This window comes from Pongo abelii, chromosome 19, assembly GCF_028885655.2.
Source record: "Pongo abelii isolate AG06213 chromosome 19, NHGRI_mPonAbe1-v2.0_pri, whole genome shotgun sequence".
NCBI classification, from domain to species: Eukaryota; Metazoa; Chordata; class Mammalia; order Primates; family Hominidae; genus Pongo; species Pongo abelii.
This window is the reverse complement of record NC_072004.2, coordinates 15550960-15577508: the sequence shown is the minus strand read 5'-3', so window position 1 is coordinate 15577508 and position 26549 is coordinate 15550960. Positions and strand designations below refer to the sequence as shown.

Below are 26549 nucleotides of genomic sequence, written 5' to 3'. Positions count from 1 at the left end.
CCTGGAGTTGCTCCCTCCAAGCGGAAGTGAGGCCGGACTGGGGCTCGTACAGTGGTCCCCGCTGGCCCTTGGTGACGGGTCACGTCAGTTCCGACTCGGACCCGTACGCTGCTGCGCTGACGTGGCTCCCGGAAGTAGGGCTGGCGTGGGGCCGCCATGTTGCAGCAGGTGAGGGTCTGAGGGCGCGCTGGGAGGGTGGCGGCTCCTGGAACTGGCTCTGCAGCTTCCGTGGGACTGGAGCCCGCGTCCCCCGCGCCCGCTACTCGAACTGGAGGAGGAGCGGAGCGGCCGGGAGTGGAGGGCTGTGGGTAGTTGTCTGAGGAGGGCTGCTGGGGGTTCTGAGGCCGCTGGGGGAGGCGTGACCCGTGCGGCGCCGAGCAAGTGCTTCTTGCGGCTGTGGAGACGCCCATTGTTAACCAGCGCGAGCGGGGGTCTCTCTTTCCTCAACCCTTATTGCGGGGGCGGAGTTGAGGAGCGGCCTGCGGGCCTCTTATAAGGCTCCCTGACACTCAGGGGTGCGGTGCTATCTTGTAGGAATCGGCGACACCGCCAGAGCCTGGCTTTCAAATTGCTGTTTCCAAACTAATGTTGTTGGTGATTCTCTCCTTTGTGCTCTTAGAGTTAATTGTAGTCCACATGTTGGCAACCAGAGACTCATAAGATTAATAATCTTTTTAGAAAAAACTACTGTTTATAGTCACTTAGATTGTCTTAAGTGTTTTTTTCTGTCGGTTCACACAAAATTTGTTGAGGGGTTACTATGACTCAGACACGGTTGTAGGCCCGGGGATAGGGTTGTGACCAGTACAGACAGGTTTCTTGCCCCGTATTTTCGGGTTAGGGAAGTGGGTTCTAGGAGATGGGGGTTGGGTGGGGAGACACGATAAATTATATAACCAAAGATATTTTCAGATAATTGCAAAGGCAGGGTGATGAAATAACAAATGTCTGAGGATAGGACAACTAAGATTTATGGTCAGGAAAGACTGCTTATGAGGAGATGCCTCGAGTGGAGAAAACCTAATAATGGTTAAATTCAGCTGTATTACAGGAAAGGTGTCCCGATCCAGACCCGAAAAGAAGGTCCTTGACCGGGCGTGGTGACTCATGCCTGTAATCCTAGCACTTTGGGAGGACGAGGTGGTGGATCATGAGGTCAAGAGATCGAGATCATCCTGGCCAACTTGGTGAAACCCTGTCTCTACTAAAAATACAAAAATTAGTTGGGCGTGGTGGTGCATGCCTGTAGTCCCAGCTACTCGGGAGGCTGAGGCAGGAGAATCGCTTGAACTGGGGAGGCTGAGGTTGCAGTGAGCCGAGATGGGGCCACTGGCTGGGGCCACTGGCAAGAAGGAATTCAGGGTGAGTCCACAGTGCAAAGTGAAAGCAAGTTTATTAGGAAAGTAAAGGAATGGCTACTCCATAGAGCAGCCTGGAGGGCTGCTGGTGGCCCATTTTTATGGGTATTTCTTAGTGATATGGTTAACAAGGGGTGAATTATTCATTCCTCCCCTTTTTAGATCATAGAGAGTAACTTCCTGATGTTGCCATGGCATTTGTAAACTGGCATGGCGCTGATGGGAGTGTAGTAGTGAAGACGACCAGTGGTCACTCTCGTGGCCATCTTGGTCTTGGTGGATTTTAGCTGGCTCCTTTATTGCAGCCTGTTTTTTCAGCAAGGTCTTTATGACCTGTATTTTGTGCCGACCTCACATATTCTATGACTTAGAATGCCCTATCTGGGAATGCAGCCCAGTAGGTTTCAGCCTCATTTTACCCAGCTCCTATTGAAGATGGAGTTGTTCAGGTTCACGTACTTCTGACATTTGAACCTGTGCCCAGGCCGGATGAGGTTGGAGAAACATAACCATGTTGACTGTTCCCACTATTTATTTATTTATTTATTTATTTATTCATTTATTCATTTGTGAGACGGCGTTTCACTCTTGTTGCCCAGGCTGGAGTGCAATGGTGTGATCTCGGCTCACTGCAACCTCCGCCTCCCGAGTTCAAGCGATTCTTCTGCCTCACCCTCCAGAGTAGCTGGGATTACAGGCGCCTTCCACCACGCCCGGCTAATTTTTGTATTTTTAGTAGAGATGGGGTTTCACCATGTTAACCAGGCTGGTCTTGAGCTCCTGACCTCAGGTGATCCACCCGCCTCGGCCTTCCAAAGTGCTGGGATTACAGGCGTGAGCCGCCAGGCCTGGCCAACTGTTCCCGCTTGGTAAGTTTGTGACGTGAAACCTCAGTCGAGCCTTTCGTGCTGCCTGGCGGTCATTCTACATTTCCATAGCCCCTTCACCCTCTCGCCTTAGGCAACTATTAAAACTCAAGTCTTCAACGTTTCTTCTCTTATCCTCTCTCAGCTGGTAACGTTGCTTCTTGTTTCACTGAAAATGGAAGCCATCGGAAGACAATTTTCACACTAGCTGCCTATTTATTTGCATGTTTACTCAGGGTCTCATATTCTTTTATGATAATTGGACTGTCAGTGCTCCATTCTTAGGTCTTCATGTCTACTGTGTCCTGGTTTCCGTCTCCTCTTGCCTACTGGAAGGCATTGTTCCAGTAATTCTCTTTCTTGCATCATCAATTTTTTAATCCTTTTAAACATTTGCTCACATATAAAACACATATAAACGTGTTTTAATTTCTCTTACCTTAAAAAATGAAAACTTGGCCGGGCGCGGTGGCTCACGCCTGTAATCCCAGCACTTTGGGAGGCCGAGGCGGGTGGATCACGAGGTCAGGAGATCGAGACCATCCTGGCTAACACGGTGAAACCCCGTCTGTACTAAAAAACAAAAAATTAGCCGGCTGTGGTGGCGGACACCTGTAGTCCCAGCTACTCGGGAAGCTGAGGCAGGAGAATGGCGTAAACCCGGGAGGCGGAGCTTGCAGTGAGCCGAGATCACACCACTGCACTCCAGCCTGGGCGACAGAGCCAGACTCCGTCTCAAAAAAAGAAAAAAAAAAAAAAATGAAAACTTGACACCACATGCTCTTTCACTGGTCACTCCATTCTTTTTCCTTTAAAGACTTGTATCATATATACTTGTCTTTTAATTCTTCTAGTCTCTCTTGTATTCATTCTAGTCAGTCTTTCTTCCCCTCTCCCAACCATACTGGAACTGCTTTTACTGAGTTCCCCGATGACCTGTTAAAAATACAGTGGTCATGGCTGGGCGCAGGGCTCATGGCTGTAATCCCAGCACTTTGGGAGGCCATGGTGGGTGGATCATGAGGTCAAGAGATCGAGACCATCCTGGCCAACATGGTGAAACCCTGTCTCTACTAAAAATACAAAAATTAGCTGGGGGTGGTGGCATGTGCCTGTAGTCTCAGCTACTCGGGAGGCTGAGGGCTGACGCAGGGGAATCGCTTGAACCCGGGAGGTGGAAGTTGCAGTGAGCCAAGATCACTCCATTGCACTCCAGCCTGGCGACAGAGACTCCATCTCAAAAAAAAAGAAAAAAAATACAGTGGTCTCTTTTTGGTTTTTATCTTACTTGTGAGCAGCATTTGACACAGATGATGGATCCTCCTCTTGGAGACACTTTGTTTGGTTTCCAGGACACTGCCCCCTCCTGGCTCACCTCATGTTCTTTGGTACTTCTTTTTCAGTCCCCACAGCCTATTCCTTCTTATCTTTGTGATCTCTAATTATTGGAATGCCAGGAGTCTGTCTTAGCCATCTTTATCTTTTTAGTTGTTCAGGACAAAAACTTTGGAATCTTTCTTGATTCCTTTTATTTACCCTTCCTCCACCTCCCCAGTCAGTCCATCAGCAAATCCTGTCAGCTTTTCCTTAAAATGTATTTGGAATCTATTTTTCATCACCTCCACTGCATCCACCCTAGACCAAGCCGTTACTTCTTGGCCTCGTGATTAAAGTAGTTTCCTAACCAGTCTCCTAGCTTCGTGCTTTTGTCCCTCCTTCCTCCCCCCTCCCCCTCCAGATTTTTACTACAGTAGCCAGAATTTTCTTTTTAACAGGTGAGTCAGAACATGCAGTCTTACACTTCACTCCAATGGATCTCCCTTTCAATGCTTTTTGGTTTTAAAAATACTAGCATCTTAAAATGTCCAAAATCAAACTGCTGATTTTGCCCTGAAATCTTTTGTGTCCATGGTCTTCCCCATCTTAGTAAATGTAACTCCAGGAGTGCAGAGCTATTTGTCTTTTTTTTTTTTTTTAAATCTGTACCACTTACAGCAGTACCTGGCACTTGGTAGGCACTCAGTATTTACTGAATAAATGAGAAGAAACCAGTCTTTCAGAGAGCAGGGTAAGAGAAGAGTGTTCTAGGTAGTATGAACCATAAGTGCAAAAGAACCTGATGGGGCCCAAGTTTGGCATGTTTAAGGAACTGAAAAGAAGGCCAGCTTGGGCATGGTGGCTCATGCCTCTAATCGTAGCACTTTGGGAGGCTAAGGCAGGAGAATTGCTTGAGCCCGGGAGTTTGAGACTAGCTTGGGCAACATAGCGAGACCCCATTTCTGCAAGAAATTAAAATATTAGGTATGGTGGCTTGCAGTACTCAGGAGGCTGAGATGTAGAGCCTGCAGTAGTGACCCCTGATTGCTCCACTGCACTCCACCCTGGGCGAGAGCCAGACCCTCTGTCAAAAAACAAAAAAGTCCAGTCTGGCAGGAGCTTAGGTACTGTATAAATTTCCTATTGCTACTGCAGCAGCAGAGTCATATGTACTGCTGTAAAGTTCTGGTGGTCAGAAGTGCAGAATGAGGCTCAAGGGGTTAAACATCAAGGTGTGGGCAGGGGTTCTGGAGAATCAGTTTCCTTGCCTGATTCAGCTTCTAAACACCTGGGATCCCTTCCCCATCTTAATGCCATCAGCACAGCGTGTTCAAATCTCTGTCTCTCATCTCTACTTTGCTTGTTTCATCACTGTCTCTCACTGACCCTCCTTTGTTTCTCTTGTAAGGACCATTGTGATCACGTCATCTGGCCAGCCTGGATAATCCAGGGTGATCTCTTGACCTCAAGATCCTTAACTTAATTTCATCTGTGAAATTCTTTTTGCCAAGTAAATTTACATATTCACAGGTTCCAGGGGTTAGAACCTAAACATTTTTGGCAGGGGTGAGGAGGTATTCAGCCTACCACAGTTAATGAAGAGTGAGTGGCCTGAGATAAGGTCTTAGAGATTGGTAGGGACCAGATCATGATAGGTCATGATAGGGAGTCTGTTTTTCAGTCATAGTGCTGAGGGGTTTCAGTAGGGGAATGATACGATTTGATGTGAAAAAGTCTCCCTGGCTGCTGGATGGCGATTAGACTGTTGGGATGGAGAGCAGAAGGCCTCAGCTTTTTATTCATAACATCATACGGTGGATCTCAGTCTTGCTCTATGTTATGATCACACCTCAAAGCAATTATATCTGAACCACTGAGGGCTGGATCCAAGTATCAGCCTTTTTTGTTTGTTTGTTTTTTAAGAAAAAGAGCATTCTAGTTGTAGCCAAGGTTGAGAACCACTAGTCTCATAGATCTGAATCCATTTTACCTTTTCAGCCTTAGCTCAATAGGAGCTTCTCGCATCCGTCACTTACTGCATGAGCTATTTGGCCATTTCTTAGACAAACTTCCTGTATTCCCACCTGTGCCTTTCAAAATATACCTAGTCTAGGGAGGCCTACGCGGACTGTCAGGGCCCAGCTGGCAAACTCTCCTCCAGAAAGCTTCTCCAGTGCCCTGTAGTAGGAATGATTTGCTTCCTTCCCTGGCTCCCATTTGCACTTAGATTTCTCAGCCCTGATCACAGTCAGCTGTATATTATAGCCTCCTTTGCTTATTTACTCGTGCCTTCAACAAATATTGTACCACTTGGCTGAATGCTCTGCTAGACACTAGGATTTACTACCATGCAGACAGTCCTGGTTGGGCGTGGTGGCTCACACCTATAATCCCAGCACTTTGGGAGGGTGAGGTGGGCGGATCGCTTGAGTTCAGGAGTTTGAAACCAGCCTGGCCAATGTGGTGAGACTCTGTCTCTACTAAAAATACAAAAATTAGCCAAGCTAATTAGCCGAGACGCACTCCTGTAATCCCAGCTACTCGGGAGGCTGAGGCACTAGAATCTAGCTTGAACCCAGAAGGTGGAGGTTGCAGTAAGCTGAGACCGTACCACTGTACTCCAGCCTGGGCGACAGAGCAAGACTCTGTCTCAAAAAAAAAAAACAAAAACCTTGTCTTCTAGGTCCTCCAGCAGCTTAATCTATATGGAGGTAGGAGGTAGGAGCGGGTAGACGTGCAATAAGAATACTCTGAGATAATTGTTCAAATGGAGATTTGTCCAAGTGCTGTGGGAACATGGGGATCTCAGAGACAGGTTTTCAGCTATTTCAGTATTTCAGCTAAAAAACTTGAAGGATGATTTGGTATTTGGTGGTGAGCAGGGCATGGGGAAGGGAAGAGTTTTCTGAGACAACATGTGAAAGGCAGGAGATGGGAGAGAGATCGTAGTGTTTCTTAGAGACCATGTAGTAACAGTATTGCTTCAGTGCTCACTGAAGACAGTGTCAGAAGCAAGTAGAGGGCATTAGATTCTGTGATCTTCTATGCTTTATGTGAAGGAGTTAAATTTTATCCTATACTTGTAGGGATGCCATTGAAAAATTTGAGCAGTAGAGTGACATGGTGTGATTTCCATATTGGGAGGATTGCTCTGGGTAATGTAAAGGAGAGGCTGGAATAGAGAGGGATAAAGGCAGGGAGGCTGGTGAGTGGTGCTAGGAGAGGAACGGGATCAGGTTTGTTGTAGTTGAGGGGAATCGCAGTGAATTGAGGTGGGAACCACTCTTAGAAGCCTAAGGTTATGGGGCTGGGCATGGTGGCTCACGCCTGTAATCCTAGCACTTGGGAGGCCGAGGCGGATGGATCACAAGGTCATGAAATCTCCTGGCTAACACGGTGAAACCTGTCTCCACTAAAAAAATACAAAAAATTAGCCAGGCATGGTGGCACGTGCCTGTAGTCCCAGCTACTTGGAAAGGTGAGGCAGGAGAATCACTTGAACCCAGGAGGCAGAGGTTGCAGTGAGCTGAGGCCACGCCACTGCACTCCAGCCTGAGTGACAGAGCGAGACTCCTTCTCAAAAAAAAAAAAAAAAAGCCTAAGGTTGTAAAAGGAAGCAATGCTTTGGGAAGGGAGAGGATTGAAGGGGAGATTCAGGATCAGGGTTCTTAAAAAAATCTTTTTTTGCCTAATAAGTGGCCTTGAAGAAGTTTATATGCATATGCTGATTAGAAAGATTCAATAGAGGCCGGGCGTGGTGGCTCATGCCTGTAATGCCAGCACTTTGGGAGGCCGAGGTGGACAGATCACCTGAGGTCAGGAGTTCAAGACCAGCCTGGCCAACATGGTGAAACCCCGTCTCAACTAAAAATACGAAAATTAGCTGGGTGTGGTGGCACACGCCTGTAATCTCAGTAACTTGGAAGGCTGAAGCAGGAGAATCGTTTGAACCCGGGAGGTGGAGGTTGCAGTGAGCCAAGATCGTGCCATTGTACTCCAGCCTGGGTGATGAGCAAAACTCCATTTCAACAACAACAAAAAAGAAAGATCCAATAGATAGACTTGAAGATAGAAGAAAGTGTAAATACAGGGGAAAATGATGAAACAAGTCCCCGAGGAGGCATGAAAAGAAGTTATTCTGAGCACAAATAATTGGTTTAGCCTTGGATAAGAAGAGAAGGAGTTGTGAGAAGGGGTCATGGAACTAAGGATGCAGTCACATGATTTTGTGAAGGAGCCAGAAACCTTGAGATTATCCCCAGTAGCCTGGCTTGCTCTGTGACTTGGGAGAGAACAGGTGAGGAGGATAGGTGTTAAGTTTGTAGTAGCCTCATCTGCACCCCAGAGTTTTCTCAGATGGTGCAGCCTAGGGGCAGGGATGGAGGAGCTGAGACTTGGATTATTCTCTGGGGTTTTTGCCAGATGATTTGAGGAGGCGGGGTGGAGGATCTGCATGTGTCCTTTTCCTAGGTTTTGAATTCCTGATGCTGTAACCACATTATTTTATCTTCTGTTTTGATGAGTATGCAGCTTTGCATGCAGTGGCTGTATAAACAATGAATTTTGTTTTGCTTCTTGACCATTTATTTTTCCTACCAGGATAGTAATGATGACACTGAAGATGTTTCACTGTTTGATGCGGAAGAGGAGACGACTAATAGACCAAGAAAAGCCAAAATCAGGTAGGAGGAGAAGTTGAATGAGCTGTGTTAGTGTCCAGTGCTGTTCTGTATGTATGTCAGTGCTAGTTGATGGGAGTCGAGGCAGAGTTGTTTCAGTGTGCTTGTGAATACTGCATGTTGCTAATTTGACATTTAGTGTAAGACAAAGATGACATTTCAGATTTTCTTGTGAATAATTGGCATACTTAATACTGAGTTTTAAAATCAGCAAATCCAATTATTTGAACACCTGTGTTTTTAATTCTGCTATTTTCCAAGAATGTACCATTTCTTTATATAGTTTCTATAGATATATTACATTTTGATTTATTGTGCACATTTCAAAATCACATAACATTTCTATTCTAAATTTAATTCTCTCTAAAGAAATTAATTTATCAAAAGCAAATTCTACTTGAACCCTGCTAAAATGCTGTTTTTTACTTTTCTTTCATCTTTCATGCCAGTCACAAAAGACCACATATTGTATGATTTCATTTATATGAAATGTCCAGAATAGGCAAATCTGTAGAGACAGAAGATAGATTAGCTGTTGCCAGAAGCTGAGGGGTTTGAAGGTAAATGGGGAATGACTGCCAGTGGGTACAAAGATTCTGTCTGGGGTAATGAAAAGTTGTAAAATTGGAGTGATGGTTGTACAAATCTGTGAATGTACTAAAAACCATTAGATTGTTTACCTTAAATAAGTAAATTGTATGATATGTGAATTATATCTCAAAAAAGCTATTAAAAAACAAGAAACAGGCTGGGCGCGATGGCTCACGCCTGTAATCCCAGCACTTTGGGAGGCCAAGGCAGGTGGATCACGAGGTCAGGAGATCGAGATCATGCTGGCTAACGTGGTGAAACCCCATCTCTACTAAAACATACAAAAAATTAGCCGGGCATGGTGGCGGGCGCCTGTAGTCCCATCTACTCAGGAGGCTGAGGCAGGAGAATGGTGTGAACCCAGGAGGTGAAGTTTGCAGTGAGCCGAGATTGCACCACCACACTCCAGCCTGGGCGGCAGAGCGAGACTCCGTCTCAAAAAAAAAAAAAAGAAACAAACTCTACCTGATAACTTTGTCTTAACGTCTGAGTGATTTCTGAGGGCTAAGAAATTCTTTTGGCATGATTTGAAAATAGGATTCAAATTCTAAGATATAGTTTCCTTATTTCTCCAAGAGAGGTAAAATTCTTTATTATCTATTTTGTGAAAGTTTATATTCAATGAGGTGTTAAAGTCATCTGTGCATAGTGTATTTTCTGTTAACTACAGGGCCTAGTCAAATAGTGGGGCTTAAGAAAAAGAGAGCTAGGAGGTTTGCTTCCTCCTAAAGTCGTCTCTTTTATTTTGACAAAACTCTTCACAGTTACACGATGGCTAAAACATTTTTCTCTACATTTGCTAGTACCTGTAGTAAAATGTAATTGCATTTCTTTCATTGTGTTTTGGTTTTCAGACATCCAGTAGCATCGTTTTTCCACTTATTCTTTCGAGTCAGTGCTATCATCGTCTATCTTCTCTGTGAGTTGCTCAGCAGCAGCTTTATTACCTGTATGGTGACAATTATCTTGTTGTTGTCATGTGACTTTTGGGCAGTGAAGGTAATTTTGATTGTTTTTATTTTAAAATTATATTTAATATGAAAATGATGTATAAAAATATGAGTTAGCATTTTGCATTATTGTTAATCTTTTGTTACTTCAAACCTCATCTGTGTTAAAGTGCTAGATATATCAAATTGCATGTGGTTGTTTTTTTTTTTTCATTTTTTCCCTTTGACAATACAAGATGAGACATGTAGGTTACTGTGCTGCTGATTTTTCTGTGCCATATTCTAACCTACATCAGCTTTAAAGTCAAATAAACAAATGTGACTAGCAACCATAGACCCTACAATGTTGCTTCTAATCCATACCATGGGTTTTGCTTCAGGCTTACCTGTAGGTGTGTTGTATATAATTTCTAGATAAGGCCCCAGTGTAGTTTGTCCGCAAATACCTGAAAAATACCTACCTTTTGAAAAGGCTCCTATGGATGCTTTAAGGCAGTGTTTCTCAACCAGAGACAAGCTTGCCACCCACTGAATATTTGTCAGTGTCCAAAAACGTTTTTAGTTGTCACGACTGGAGGTGGGAGGAGTGTGCTGTTGACATCTAGTGGCTAGAGGGCAGGTATGCTGCTAAATATCCTAACACACAGGACGGCCCGTCTGCAACAAAGAACTACCTGACCCAAAATGTCAGTTGTGCCAAGGTTGAGACACCCTGCTGTAGGGGATAGAAAGGAGTGTAAGAAATGGTTTCAAACTCAAGAACAATGATTAGAGAGATGGATGGATGGATAGATAGGTACATAATAAATAGGTAAGCATAATAAAATATTAAATATGGACTCTAGATGATAGATATTTGGGTATTCACTGTAAAATTTAACTTTGTGTGTTCGAAAATACTCATAGTAAAATAGTGGAGAAAAAAATCAAAGGCTGATTTTGGAGTTTCAGAAACATATACTGATTCAAAGACTAGTAAGATCTTACAGCCTTATTCACACCCACCAATATAGCCATTTTTAGATCTTTTAATTCTTTTTTTTTTTTTTTTTTTGAGATGGAGTTTTGCTCTTGTTGCCCAGGCTGCAGTGCAATGGCGTGATCTTGGCTCACCGCAACCTCTACCTCCTGGGTTCAGGTGATTCTCCTGCCTCAGCCTCCCGAGTACCTGGGATTACAGGCATGTACCACCACGCCTGGCTAATTTTTTTGCATTTTTAGTACAGACGGGGTTTCTTCATGTTGGTCAGGCTGGTCTTGAACTTCTGACCTCAAGTGATCTGCCCGCCTCAGCCTCCCAAAGTACTGGGATTACAGGCGTGAGCCACTGCGCCTGGCCATCTTTTAATTCTTAAAGATATCTGAAGTGGTTGGCTTGATGATGGCCAGTTTCCATAGGCTGCATAATGCTGAGAAGGAAGATTTCAAAGGTCTATTTTCTTTAGGTTTTTCTTTTGTCCAGTCTTCTTTGGCTTGCATTTCTTTGAATTTCTTCTGTTACTTTATGCTCCAAGGTATTTAGTACATACTGCTCATAGTTTTGATACACGTTTCTTTTTGTTGTTCGTAAAATTTCTGTTCAGCCAAATAGAACATGCTTTCCAGTCAGTTCTTCCTGGTAATTTCCAAACTCTTAAAATTTTTCTGGGTTTAGAGTTTTAAAAAATGTGATCAAAATAGTTTATTTTCTGATAAGGTTTATTTGTTTGTTTATTTTTGTTTTTAAACAAGGGCTTAAAAAATGGCATCCTTTTATCCTTCGCAAAATTACTTATAGATAGCCAAACAATGGAGATATGAAGCAAAATTAAGAAGTCAAGAATAGGGAAATTATTAAGTGGACTTGGGATAAGCAGGGTTCTGAAACAGTTAAAATAGAGATGTGTCATAATTGTTATAAATCTCAATGTACTTACTAAAAAAACAAAAAATCAATCTTCATCTAAACCCCTAGGTGTCCAATCTTTTGGTTTCCCTGGGCCACAGTGGAGGAAAGAATTGTCTTGGGCCACACATAAAATACACTAACATTAGCTGATGAGCTTAAAAAAAAAATCACACACAAAAACATCTCATAATGTTTTAAGAAAGTTTACGAATTTCTCTTGGGCCGCATTCAAAGCTGTCCTGGGCAGCATGAGGCCTGTGGGCAGAGGGTTGGATAGGCTTGCCCTAGGTGATGTTAATGAAGATAAAGAAGAGGTAGAGAAGGGAAAATATTTTAAAGGTATGCTTAAATGCTAAAGCTTATATTGGTTTTTATTTTATTCTTCACTCTGACAAATTGAGTAAAAAAGGTTAAATAATGGTTTAAAAAATTTAATGGCAACTATGGCTGGGCGTGGTGGCTCACGCCTATAATCCCAGCACTTTGGGAGGCTGAGGTGGGCGGATCATGAGGTCAGGAGATAGAGACCATCCTGGCTAACATGGTGAAACCCCATCTCTGCTAAAAATAAAAAAAAAAATGAGCTGGGCGTGGTGGCAGGCACCTGTAGTCCCAGCTACTCAGGAGGCTGAGGCAGGAGGCGGAGCTTGCAGTGAGCCGAGATCGCGCCACTGCACTCTAGCCTGGGCGACAGAGCAAGGCTCCATCTCAAAAAAAAAAAAAAAAAAAATTTAATGGCAACTATTAGTAAAATTTAAAACCAGTCGTGTATCTTCTGCAACACTGGAGAAGATGGAGCAAGTAAAACAGTTCATAGAGCAAAAGAAGGAAAACAAAGCAACTGTCAAGGAATCTTAAATCAGTAAGTACATGTATAAAGTGATGTAAGTAATAGCAAATTCATTATAATAGGAAATGTAATTTGATTAAACTACCCATTTAAAGACGTGAATACTAAGATTGGTCAGAAATCAAAGTCCAAACAAAAGATCTAACCAAATTAATGACATTAGAAAAAATAAAAGAAGGCAAAGATAACATCAGATCAACTCAAACAAAAAGAAACTTGGCATTGTATTATTATCAGATGAGATATGGATCAGAGTAAGAAAGCACTAAGAGGAACAAAAAAAGGTCATTTTATGAATCACAGTGAAGATCATTCACAGAGTAAAATTATATCAAACTATGTATAGTAAAAAAATTGGAAATATTAGAAAATAGAAAAGCATTATGATAAGTCTAACAAACTACTATCTTTAACAAACCAAAGTGCCAAAAAATAAATAAGTTCTGAAAGATCTGAATGAAATAATTGGCAACATCAATTTGATAGCAGTATTTGGGACTTTGTATGACAGAGAGAATACTTTCTTGTTAAGTGCCTGTGCAGCATTTACAAAAATTGACTAAATATCACTGTGAAGAAAATCGAAATAAAATTGCCCAAAGCACCTACATTTTCTAGTCCAATGAAACAGAACTAGAAATTAATAGAAAGTAGTTGTCAAAATTGGAATTCTTTTTAAAAAGCGAATTACTACATATCTTGGGTTTAAAAGGAAGCAAAAACTGTAAATATAGGTTATTTATACCTTAATGGTGATCATTTACAGTTAAGCTTTCTGAATATGTCAAAAACTGAATTCAGAGGGAAAATAATAGACTAAAGGCTTTTATTTTAGACAAGAAAGAGGGAAAATAATGGACTACTTGAGTCCAGAAATTTCAAAAACAATCAATAAGCCTGAGAAATTAGGAAAATAAACTAATAAAGATAAAAGCAGGAAATAAAGAGTTAGAAAATGGGAACACAGAAGAGTTTGAAAGTATTCCGAGAGCATTCTTTGAAAATACCTATAGAAGAGACCTCTGGTTTAGGTCTTCCTTGCCAGCTCTTTTTTTTTTTTTTTTTTTAACTTAGCATCTCTCCTATAGGAATTTTGGTCTCATAAGACTCTTCCTTTTCTTCTCCTGTATTCCTTTCCTAAGGAGTGCCATCTGTGCTTCTGGTTTCGATTGCTGATCTGTAAGCTGTGTTGCCTCCCAGATCTGTATCTCCATTCAGGTTTGTCCTCACAACTCAAGGCCTCTCCATGTGTCTTCTTGACGTTTTTATGTGGCTGTCTTGAAGGCATCTCAAATCTTTTTTCTTTTTTGAGACGAAATCTTGCTTTGTCACCCAAGCTGGAATGCAGTGGTGTGATCTCGGCTCACTGCAACCTCTGCCTCCTGGGGTTCAAGCGATTCTCCTGCCTCACCCTCCTGGATAGCTGAGACTACAGGCATGCACCACCATGCCCAGCGAATTTTTGTATTTTTAGTAGAGGCAGGGTTTCACTATGTTAGCCAGGCTGGTCTTGAACCCAAGTGAGCCACCATGCCTGGCCAGGCATCTTATATCTTAACATGTGTAAAATACTACTTGTCATCTTCCACTCCCCAGAAGCTCTTCTTCTTTGAGTGTTCCCTTTCACGGGGTCTGGAATCACTATTTTTTTACTTGAGCAAACCAGAAATGTATCAGTTGCCTCCTTCCTACTCCATATCCAATTAATGACTGAGTCCCATAAATCCATAGATTGTACTTTCTTCATTAGGGCGTCATTGCCTACTGCTGTATCTGGAATGCTCTTCTTCCTCCCACATCACCTTCATACAGGGATTCCTAATCTTTTTATGCCGTGGGCCCATTTCATAGACTCATGAATAAGTTTTCACATATATAAAATACATAAGATTTCAAAGGAAGTCACTTATATTGAAATATAATTTAAAAATATTAAAAAAGTAAATTTCTGATTGAGTTATGTGTGTAGTAGTTGCCCCATTATCTGAGGTTTCACTTTCTGCGGTTTCAGTTACTGCTGTACGCTACACTAAACAGTAAGATACTGTGTGAGGAGCGAGAACTACATTCACATAACTTTTATTAGATTATGTTGTTACAATTGTTCTATTTTTATTTCTTGTTATTAATCTCTTACTGTGCATTATTTATAAATTAAGCATTATCATAGGTATGTACGTATAGGAAAAAATGTAGCATATATAAGGTTTGGTATTATCCACAATTTCAGGCATCTGCTGGGGGTCTTGGAATGTATCCCCTGCAGATAAGGGAGTACTACTATACTTTATGAATTTATTAATGGTAAGATCTAGTGGCAGGTCTGATAACTACTTTCAAAGCAGTGGTGAGCATAAACAATATGTTAAGATAACTGCAGCAAGTATAGTACAAAATGAAAAATGTCTGTGGTTTCTATTGTGTCAGGGTGTTTTTAATTTTACCTATATTCATAGTTTGTTGTCTACATTCATAATTTAATGATATGCTAACTACTTTGAAAGCAGTGGTGAGCATAAATAGTATTTTGAGGCCGTGCGTGGTGGCTTATGCCTGTAATTCCAGCACTTTGGCAGGCCAAGGTGGGTGAATCACCTGAGGTTGGGAGTTTGAGACCAGCCTGACCAACATGGAGAAACCCCATCTCTACTAAAAATACAAAGTTAGCTGGGCGTGATGGCGCATGCCTGTAATCCCTGCTACTTGGGAGGCTGAGGCAGGAGAATCCTTTGAACCCGGGAGGCAGGGGTTGCGGTGAGCTGAGATCGCCCCGTTGCATGCCAACCTGGGCAACAAGACCGAAACTCTGTCTCAAAAACAAAAAACGAAACAAAACAAAAACAAAACTACAATATTTTGAGGTAACTGCAGCAAATATAGTACAAAATAAAAAAATGCCTGTGATTTCTATTGTGTCAGGGTGTTTTTAATTTTACCTACATTCATAGTTTGTTGTCCACATTCATAATTTAAAGATATGCTAAATTTTAGCCAGAGGTTAATGAAGGTAACATTTTTTTTTACCCATCGAGGTTCACAGAACCACTGAATCTATTAGTGGACACCATTAATTAAACATCCGCAGTACTGTTGATTCTTATTTATCCTTTATATTTCATTCCAAATGTTGACTCCTCAGAGAGTCATTTTCTGATACCCAGACTAGATCAAATTTCCCTGTTATACTCTTCAAGCATCCCACACTTTTCCCTTGCAGGACTTAACTCAGTTGGTAATGGTACATTTGTGCATTGGTTGTCTGCCTCTCTTCACCTCTTTCCCTGAGGAAGGAGTTGGTATCTGTTAGTCACTGTTGTATTACCAGCACATAGTAGACGCTCAGTAAATATTTGTTGAGTAAATAAAGATTAGGAAAGCTATCAAACTAATTTGTTACCTTAGTAAGTAGGAAAAGAGCTTGGTACACTTGAGAGACTGACTGAAGGCCAGTGTCTATAATCATTTTCAGGGATACGTAGTTGTAAAATATATGTGGCTATAGGCAGGATGTAAAGTAGGTCACAGTAACCAAATAGCAAGGGGTTTAGGGAAAATTCGGGAACTGGAGAAAGGGCAAATTGTTCATGAGGGAAAAGAGAAGGTGTAATGTTTATGGGTGGACTTGTTGCTTGCTCTGTCACCTCTACCCCTATTAGTCCTGCCATTACCATTTTACTTAATCATTTAGCCAGGCCTGATACATAGTAGTCTTTGCTAACTGGATATTATGGAGGTAAAGCTGAAGGTTTTTGTTTTTGAAATGTTACACTAAGATGGGAGCTTGTGATAGATCTTTAAATAATGCTTCTAAAATGTGCCTGTTTATATTAATCTTCACCAGAATGTCACAGGTAGACTAATGGTTGGCCTACGTTGGTGGAATCACATTGATGAAGATGGAAAGAGCCATTGGGTATTTGAATCTAGAAAGGTAAAGTGCCTTTTTTGTTTTAAATAACGTTATCAGCTAAATTATTTGTAGACTATATTTAAATACTGGAAGATGAAGTATTCAGAATTAAAAACACTATACCAAATCACTTGGCATGTCAGCACTAAAGGAGATGGCCTTCTAGAATTTAACGCATTTTTCTGTCTAGTTCAGACCAGAAACAAGCAACATACAGAACAGAATCCTTTGAGGGAAGACACTGGGTCAGAGTTTATACAGTGTGCTAAGCTGCCTGTCAGGGATTGCTGATAAAAGATCTCTGTGTTGCCTTCGTTAGTGTCTCCATAAATCCCTCTATGCCCAGCAGATAACTGCTTTCAACATCTTGTTCTGTCTTTGCTCCTGTGGTCGTCTTTCATTTCTGGGCAGGAAAAAGGAGGAGGAGTGCAGCTGGATAGAATATCTGATCGGAGCACTCTATTCCTCAAGCTTCTGCCTTCAGGAGCCCTGGGGGTCCTGGTCTGTTTTAGGTTAGCCTGCTACACTATAGTGAATATTCACTTTCCTCGTGGAAATAAGTTTTGGAAGCAGAGGACCAAATTCTTGGTGACAGTACACCAAGGGTATTGACAAGTTATTTTAAGAAAGTGGCACTGTGTTCAATGAGCCTGTATTCTTTTATATTATAGAATCTACCTTGGAAACACTTACCATCCTTGTAAATTCCTGGGTATTGCTAAGACATTTTGATTATTGTCCAGAATCCCTTGATTCCGTTTTTTTTTTTTCCTCTGGACCCTAATTTGACCTTTTAGTCTCCAGAATGATTATAACTGTGATTTCCTTGATCATTGGTCAGAAAGGTATCATTTAGAGCTTCCTTATGAATAAATAGTACAAGTGCAAGAAGAATTGAATAGAAGCCTATCAGAGACCACTCTTTACTGTCGTGAGTTGTGGTAAACCATCCATCCTGCCCTGAAAATGCAAAATTATTGAGTTATAGATCAGTTCCTAAAATTACAAGAGTGATAGTCATGTATTTTTGGGTTCTAACTTAGGAGTTGGGCTGTGTGTATTAATATTTGAACTTGTGGGTAATATGTTTTTTATTAAACATATTGAACTGGTAATATGTTTTTTATTAAACATGTTGAACTTTTTATTGATAAATCTCACAACATGATAATTGAATTTATGTTCTTTTATAGGAGTCCTCTCAAGAGAATAAAACGGTGTCAGAGGCTGAATCAAGAATCTTTTGGTTGGGACTTATTGCCTGTCCAGTACTGTGGGTGATATTTGCCTTTAGTGCACTCTTCTCCTTCAGAGTAAAGTGGTTGGTGAGTATCAGTGTGGAACTTTCAAATAATCCATTAAGATGTCTGATGGTCATCATAGGAAGCAACAACTACAACTGAGTCCTTATCATTAGGGACTTATCTTGAATAGGCAGCTTCATCATGTAATTCCCAAGTTTTGCTTCCCAACTTTACCTTTCTCTATAATACTGGAGAAGAGATCCTAAAAGACCCCTTTCCACCAGTTTTCTAGGATATTAGTTGTGTTTTCTGGAAATAATGGTTGGTAATCTGTTTTGGTTACCTATTGCTGCCTAACAAATCACTCCAAAACATAGTGGCTTAGAGCAACAACAGCCATTATCTCACAGTTTCTATGGGTCAGGATCTTGGGAAGGGCTCTGCTGGGAGATTCTGGCTTGGGGTCTTGAGTAGTTGTAGTCAGACAGTAGTTGGAATGATGGGGGTTGTGAGCCATCTCCTCTTCATGAGGTCCCATGGCCTCTCCACATGTTTTTCCATGTGCCTTCGTTTGGGCTTCCTCATGGCATGGTGGCCTCGTGGTGGTGGGACTGCTTACGTGGCGGCCTAGTACTACACTTGTGGGGTGTTCTAGCTCACAAGCTTTTACAATCTAGCCTAAGATGTCATAGCATCACTTCTGCTGCCCACTCACATTCAAGGAAATGGGAATGAGGCTCTACTCTTGATAAGGAATAAGAAGGTGCTAGAAGACTTTGTGGAAGAGGAGATATTGTTGCTGCTGTCTTTGGAAAATATAGTTTCTCACTTGACCCAATTTGTGAGTCTTATTCTTTTTTTATCTTTTATTATTTTTTCTTATTCTGTCTTATATCTGATATCAATAAATATTGTGTGAATTTTCACACAATATTTATTGATATCAGATATATTTTGGCCTGAATTATGTTTTTCCTCCTAATTTGTAGTATTTTCTTAGTCCTATTTTGCGATATAGGTTCTTTTTTTCTTTGTGTGTGCTCATACATTCATACTTTCCTTCTTTGGATTTGGAAGCTTATTGTCTTTTTTCAGTTCTTCTGGTAGTTACCTTTAATTACTTTATATGTTTATATCATTACGCTCTTTCATGAATTAGGAAATTTATTCAATATTTATGGAGTTCCTGCTCTGGAAAATGGGAAACTTTACGCTAATATGGTTTCTTTAACTTCTCCCTCCTCCTACCTCTAGTTTTGCTTATTATAGTCTTATTTTAGTCCTTCTAGTGGTTTTCTTTGTAACATTAATTAATGTACTTAAACCTGTTTATTGACTTAATAGACTCTGTTTAGAAAGGGAAGAAAATAAACACTCATATTCCTTCCCATGACTTTCCTCCTTTCTCTCTTGTTTGTTCCAATGTTATTTTTGTGTTACCAAGTTTTATAATAGTTATCTTTTGAAAACATATTTCTTACTGGTTGTTCAGTATTTGATCTGTTTTTTAAAAAAGTCGATTCATTGCCTATCACCAGTCTTACTGCAGCTTCTCCTTTTACTTATTGGTTGACTACATTTTCTTTTGACTCATGTTTAAACATATGAGCCTATTGACTATTCTTAAATGATGACCTGGCTGGATTAATATTCTTGGGTCACAGTTTGTTTCTTTTTGGAAGATGCTATTCCATCATTTTCTTTCATTGAATATCTTGGAGAAGTCTGAGGCCAGGCTTAACCTTTGTAATCTCTCCCCATAAGGTGTTTTTTTTCAGTTCGTGTAACCCAGATGTATCTGTATTTATCTTTCCATATCAAGTTTTCTGGAGTCTGTGCCTTTCTGACAGGCAGACTAAAGTTTTGCTTGGAATCAGGAAAATTTTTTCTGTTAAATCTTTGCATTTATTTATGTTCTATGCTTTGACCTTTCATTTTGAGGTACCAGTTAGGTTTATGTTGGATCCTTTTTATTTGTTCTCATCTACTATTTTCTTGTTGCTTTAATTATTCATCTTTTTCTTATTTATTCAGCAGTTTTAAGAGTTGACTCTTATGTCAGAGCTGTCTGGGGACACGGGGATAAATTAGGGGACAGGTAAACAAGTTGACTGCTCCAGTAGAGCTTATGTTCTAGTGGAAGGTAGACAAACAGTAAAAAATACAGTAGGGGATGTTAGTTAATGATACAAAGTAATGGGGTAGAGAGTGCAGAGGAGAGAACAGTAACTATTTTAGGTGCTCAGTTAAGGCTTCTCTCTGTATTTCCTTAGCTTTGTCAGCTCCATTTTCATCTCCTGTTATCTCACCCTCATGCTTTTTGAGTTCTTATCTTTAGGTTTTTCTGTAGGGTGAAATAGTCCCAGGAATGCTTTTACTTTGGTGGGTTTTTTTTTCTTTTCGAGTAGATTCTTCACCTGTCTTCTGTATACTATGCTTCTTTTTTCTTTTTTTGCTATAGTTTTGCATAAATGCACTTCCCTTTTTCCTTACCCATTTTGCTTATCCTTACAGTGACAGTCCTGTCCAGCCCTTCTCTTTCTGCTGGTTTAGTGCGGGTGAATCCCCCTTGATCACCTTCTCCTGATATCTTGAGGCATGTGGCTGCTGCTCTGAGCTGGAGTTGCAGTGCTGGGTTTGGTGTCCTGAAGACACAGATGTGATGTGCGATGTGGAGAACTTGCCAGGCTCTAGCTGTCTTGGCTGGGCTGCCTGGTTTTGCGTTCTCTTCCTTAGTGGGGCTCTTGTCTGCTGGTTGGCTGTGCACTCTCTTCTGGTTCTTCCCTTCTGCTTTGGATTGTTTGTAAGACCTTGGAGCTTTAGCATCCATCCAAGAGAGTCAGCCCAGTCTTTTTCTAGCAGTGTTACTACTTCCTTAAAACAAAACAGGGAGAGGTTATGTGAAAGCCAGTTTGAGCCTGTGTTAACCTACTTATGCTTAGCGTTCCATTATTGGAACGCTAAGCATGTAGGAGTTATTTATATCCTACTGCTCAAGGTCATCACCAAGGTCTGATTTTTCACTCATGCAGAAATTCACAAAATTGCAGCCTACAGCATAAATGGGTTAAGACCTTGGCGTGGTGGCTCATGCCTGTAATCCCAGCACTTTGGGAGGCCGAGGCGGGCGGATCACAAGGTCAGGAGATCAAGACCATCCTGGCTAACACGGTGAAACCCCGTCTCTACTAAAAATACAAAAAATTAGCTGGGTGTGGTGGCAGGCACCTGTAGTCCCAGTGACTCGGGAAGCTGAGGCAGGAGAATGGAGTGAACCCAGGAGGCGGAGTTTGCAGTGAGCCGAGATCGTGCCACTGCACTCCAGCTTGAGCGACAGAGCGAGACTCCGTCTCAAAAAATAAATAAATAAAAATAAATAAATAAATAAAAATAATAAAAATAAATGGGTTAAGATCACAGGACGAGAATGGGCTTCACCCAGTCTCTCCATGAGTCTCCCACCTCCTCACTTCTCTTAAGATGATCATCTCTCATGATTATTGATCCTTCTGCGCTTCCTCTCCTGCCTTCTTCCCACCCGGTGGCACCACTATGGCCAGCTGCAGGGATTTTCCTGCCTTTTTGGGTCATTGTTAGTTGGGAGGAGTTTCTGCTGTCATGGCTATTTCTGCATTTTTTTCTCGGGTCTTTTGCTTTTCTATGCTGGGGATGGTAATTATTAGTGAAATTTTCCTTAGAGCTTCTTTGCAGAGTTTGGAGCTGTGTAGAGCTGCTCCAACCTGGCTCTTTCTTTGGCCACCAGCCCTTTTTTATGTTTGTTGGTATTAGTTTATTTGTGTTTTTAAAAATGCTGTTTGCTGTTTGTACCTTAAGGGGAGGGAGATCTTCATGTCTGACTTCACTGCACCATCATAAACCAGAAGTTTAACTTACAGATTTTAACATTTGTTGCCATTGAGTAAATTGATGCCTTAACAGGACCTGTGATTGGTCTTTGAATTCAGGTGTACCCTGGCATGTTGATATATACATACCCAGCAGCGCCCCTATTTGAGAAGCATGGGAAATTAAAAGGAAATTTATTCAAATAAATACACAGTTTTATATTTATTTAGGAAACTAGCACTGTTTATTTATTTAAACTAACACGTTTAATTCCATGAAACATAAGTTTAGAACAGAAAGTACCATCTCCTCTTCTTTTACTAGGAATGTGAACCTGTTCATTAATCAAACATTTAAATCTATTAATTAAACATTAAAATCAGCTATACATCTTGTTGAGGGTAAGGATAATAAATCTAGATTGGAAAACGACATTTCATTGAGCTGCTTTGTTTGTCACAGATACAAAAGACTAGAATGGTGGATGAGCTGTTTATTCCAGAACAAGGGTTGGCAAACTATAGCCTGCAGACCAAATCCAGCCCGACACCTGTTTTTGTAAGTTTTTATTGAAAAACAGCCTTGCCCACTTATATATTGTCTATGGCTGCCTTTGGATTAGAACAGCAGAGTTGAGTAATTGCAACAGAGACCATATGGTCTGAAATATTTATGATTTGACCCTTTACAGAAGAACTTTGCTGATCGCTGTATTAGAATCTTTAACCTTTGAAATTCCTCACATTGTCTCAATTTTTCTAATTAAGATTAATTAGAAATTTTTAAAGAATGGGTTTTGAGTTTCTTTTTCTCACTTCTCATTGATCCTAGTGGGATCACCATAGGTGAGAAAATGAAACTCAAAGGAACAAACAGCTCTGCAGAAGTACAGTTCCCCTTGGAGTTGTCTCCCTCCTCAGGGAAGGCAGGCAGGCATCTGTTGATTTATGCCTTAGGGCATTGCATCCCCTCTACCAGAAGCCAGTTGTCACATAGAGCAGAGATTCACCCCTACCTGCTCTCAGTTTATTGAACTTGATCTACCTCTTGACCGTTCTTTTGTAATTCTTATAGGAATAATTAACATTTGAACCTTTCCTGAGTCTCATTTACTTTTCCTAACTTTACTCACAGACCAATGGGAAACAGAGAGCAAGAAGGCTCCCCCTGCACTGCATCCCCAGCAGCTAGCATGGTGCCTGGCACATAGAGCAGTTGTGTTCAGTAAATACTTGCTGGGTGAATGACTTGTGCCTTGTGCAGAGCGTCTATCAGATGGGTCTGTTCTGGCAACTGTCTCTGGAAAATCTCAACTGGCACAATCATGGCTTTGCAGAACTTCCTCTTCCCTCTCTTTCTCATGACAATCTGCCTTGTCTCATTTAAGGCACAGAGAAAGGTCAATTTCAGGCCAGTAACCATTGATTATTTTTTCCCTTGTCCCAGGCGGTGGTTATTATGGGTGTGGTGCTACAAGGTGCCAACCTGTATGGTTACATCAGGTGTAAGGTGGGCAGCAGAAAGAATTTAACCAGCATGGCTACTTCATATTTTGGAAAGCAGTTTTTAAGACAAGTAAGTGTTTTCTGGATGTGATCAGTGACTAATGCAATTATTTCTAACTTTCATAGTTTAATTTTTATGAAACGCTCCTGAACAGAAGTTTTAAAGGCATATAGTTATATAAATATAATGATAAAGATGTTTTAATTGCTCTTTGGGGGTGTTCAAGACAGTCTGGAAGTGTATTGTCAGTATCCTAAAATTATTTTAAAGCCAGGAAGGATAAACTATCATTGATAATAACTTATTTTTTAAAAATTACTTTTAAGTTCAGTTGTTTTTCATCAATTATGGGAGCTTTAAGTGAATGCCCTTGCAGAATGTATGTTGTATGTTTTTATTTTTTTTTTTTGAGACAGAGTTTTGCTCTGTCACCTAGGCTGGAGTGTAGTGGTGCGATCTCGGCTCACGGCAACCTCTGCCCCCTGGGTTCATGTGATTCTCCTGCCTCAGCCTCCTGAGTAGCTGGGATTACAGGCGCATGCCACCATGCCCAGCTAATTTTTTGTATTTTCAGTAGAGACGGGATTTTACCGTGTTAGCCAGGATGGTCTCCATCTCATGACCTCGTGATCTGCCTGCCTCGGCCTCCCAAAGTGCTGGGATTACAGGCGTGAGCCACCGTGCCCAGCCTGTATGTTGCATGGTTTTAGGGAGAACAGTTGAATCACAATAAGACCATAACATTTGTGCTCAGATGTTTTTTTCCCCCTAGAACATAAGGATTTTACTATAATACCCCAACATCAGGGTTTTCAGCAGGATGAGTAGTAGTCATAGGTAAATAATTATTGGTTAAATCTCTTGGGAAAAGTGACTAGGTCTTTTTTTTTTTTTTTTTTTTTTTTTCTTGAGACAGAGTCTTGCTCTGTCGCCCAGGCTGGAGTGCAGTGGCGCGATCTCGGCTTACAGCAAGCTCCGCCTCCTGGGTTCACACCATTCTCCCGCATCAGCCTCCCGAGTAGCTGGGACTACAGGCGCCGCCACCACGCCCGGCTAATTTTTTTGTATTTTTAGTAGAGACGGGGTTTCACCGTGTTAGCCAGGATGGTCTCGATCTCCTGACCTCGTGATCCGCCCGCCTCGGCCTCCCAAAGTGCTGGGATTACAGGCGTGAGCGACGGTGCCCGGCCGTGGCTCGGTCTTTATATGAGTAATACGTTGCATTTGGTTAGTACAGTAGGTTAGGCAAGTGATGTTATGTAGGACAGGGATTCTCAAACCTGAACATACATGAGAATCACCTAGAGGGCACAAGATTGCTGGGTTCCACCTCCAGACTCCTTATTCAGTAGATCTGGGGGTGGAGTCTCATAATTTGCATTTCTCCCAAGTTTCTGGGTGGTACTGAGGGCGCTGGTCCAGGGATTACATTTTAGATAACTAAAGCCCTGAGAAATTAAATTATTTACTTAAGATTATACAGCTAATAAGTGGTACAAAGCTAGATCTTAAACCCAGCCCTCTGTACTCAAAATTTATTGTTCTTTTTATTCTACTGTACAGTTTCTCTCACAGAAGATGAAAAGTAGAGAAAATGAATATTCATGTAGGGACATGATCATCTCATTCTGAAGGAATTTTGCATGGCCCCAATATACCTTTACTGTGGTCCACCTTAGGGTAACTTTCATGTATGTGCTTATTAGGTTTTTTTCCTTAGAATTTTCAGTGTTTCCGAAGGTGGGGAGGGACATGGAATACAGGTGAAATTAAACCTTAAACCTGGCATAACAAGGATAGGGTTAGTGTCTTACATGGTATCTGGCGTCTGCTCAAATGAGACAAACTGGACAGCTGGGTGGATGATGGTATCCATGGATTTACTTCATTAGCGCATGTCTACTTTTTTATTTATTTATTTTTTTGAGACAGAGTCTCACTCTGTCGCCCAGGCTGGAGTGCAGTGGCGCAATCTCGGCTCACTGCAAACTCCACCTCCCGGGTTCACACCATTCTTCTGCCTCAGCCTCCCAAGTAGCTGGGATTGCAGGCGCCTGCCACCACACCTGGCTAATTTTTTGTATTTTTAGTAGAGACGGGGTTTTACTGTGTTAGCCAGGATGGTCTTGATCTCCTGACCTCATGATCCATCCGCCTAGGCCTCCCAGAGTGCTGGGATTACAGGTGTAAGCCACGGCGCCCGGCCTAGCATATCTACTTTTTAATGTGATTGGGCCATTGTATGTAAGGTAATGCTCTGCTTAGAAATGTAGAATGTTTTCCTAGGCCTAGGCCCCAAGTCCATGGTGTGTGAAGTGAAATAACTTTGATATTAAGGAGTTTTTTTTTTTTGTCTTTTGCAGAACACTGGAGATGATCAGACGTCCTGAATAGAGAAAGCTTATGTGCTTTGTTACATTGGGGAACAACTGCAACTGAAGAGATTCTTGACTCAACCTTTTAGAGCTTAGTCCATGTTGCAACGAGGAGTGTTGGCTTTGTTTTTCCACTTTTAAAAACTTTATTTATAAAAAGGAAAAGTAGTTTTCATATTAAGTTTTTATTTCCTTTCCAGCAGTTGGGGCTAGAAAGTATATGTTGGCACTAGAAACATTGTCAAGATTTGTTCTGTGGTGTAGGTATGCACATTCCATAGGTATGCACACGCCGTGTAATATCAGTATATCCCGAGTTAATGAAAGTGTTCATTTACATAGGTAATGGAGACCTTTGCATTTTGATCCATAGAACATAGGAGGATGTTCTTAGTCTGTCTCAAAGCTCTGTATGTTTACATATTATTTCTGTAGATTGTTTTCAGGAGAAAGTTTTGCTTCCATGGTAAGAGTGAGCACTTTGGCTTATGTATAAGTTAGAAATAATTGTTAGTTTTTAATACGTACTTCATGGGGAAATTTCTTAGACGTATGCAAGCAAGTGAAAACAATTAGGGCCAGTGGTATTAACTACTTTATAAAATTTTATTTTTGTTTGTAAGAAGTCATCTACTTAAGGCCCAGTTAATATAAGTGGAATCATCATAGTTTAAGGAATACCCAGAGATTGCTGCTGTTCTATTTATTTTACAGAAAGGATAGCTAGATTGAAAGCTCTTCAGTGGACCTTGAGCTAATAGATCTTTTACCACTAAAAGAGCATTATTCTCATGTCATAATGAGAATAATAATTTACATACTTGGCATAATAAATGCCTAAAAGACATTTTATTTTCTGAATCTATTTTTTTCTTGCTATAATGGGGATATTGTAAATTATGCATTTGTATTAATGGTATTTCTTAAAGCAATCTATGTAACTGTAAATTAAACCAATCTACAAACTATTGTAGGCATCTGTAAATTCTGTTGTAGGTATTATACACTTTGTTGAAGCCTTAATCAGCAGATTATGTTGTGAATATATTTGTACATTGTTAAAATAGTTTTTAAGATTATTTGTTTAATTGAATAAGTGTCTTATTGGAGTGATAGCTTTGAAGGTGCAAAACTTTATATTTGTATAAAATTACACTATTTACAAGGCA

At 41.1% G+C, this 26549-nt stretch overlaps 1 protein-coding gene across 5 annotated transcripts; it reads left to right on the top strand.

The window, feature by feature from the left end:
- Positions 1 to 12: 12 nt before the first annotated feature.
- On the top strand, positions 13 to 26549 carry TVP23C (trans-golgi network vesicle protein 23 homolog C). 5 transcript variants are annotated; one of them, XM_024234286.3, is made up of 8 exons: positions 13 to 168; positions 8141 to 8223; positions 9666 to 9810; positions 16341 to 16430; positions 17603 to 17734; positions 21962 to 22057; positions 22946 to 23074; positions 25369 to 26549. In XM_024234286.3, exons 1-8 carry the CDS (start codon positions 157 to 159, stop codon positions 25393 to 25395), a joined length of 714 nt encoding a protein of 237 aa, XP_024090054.1. In that variant the 5' UTR covers positions 13 to 156; the 3' UTR covers positions 25396 to 26549.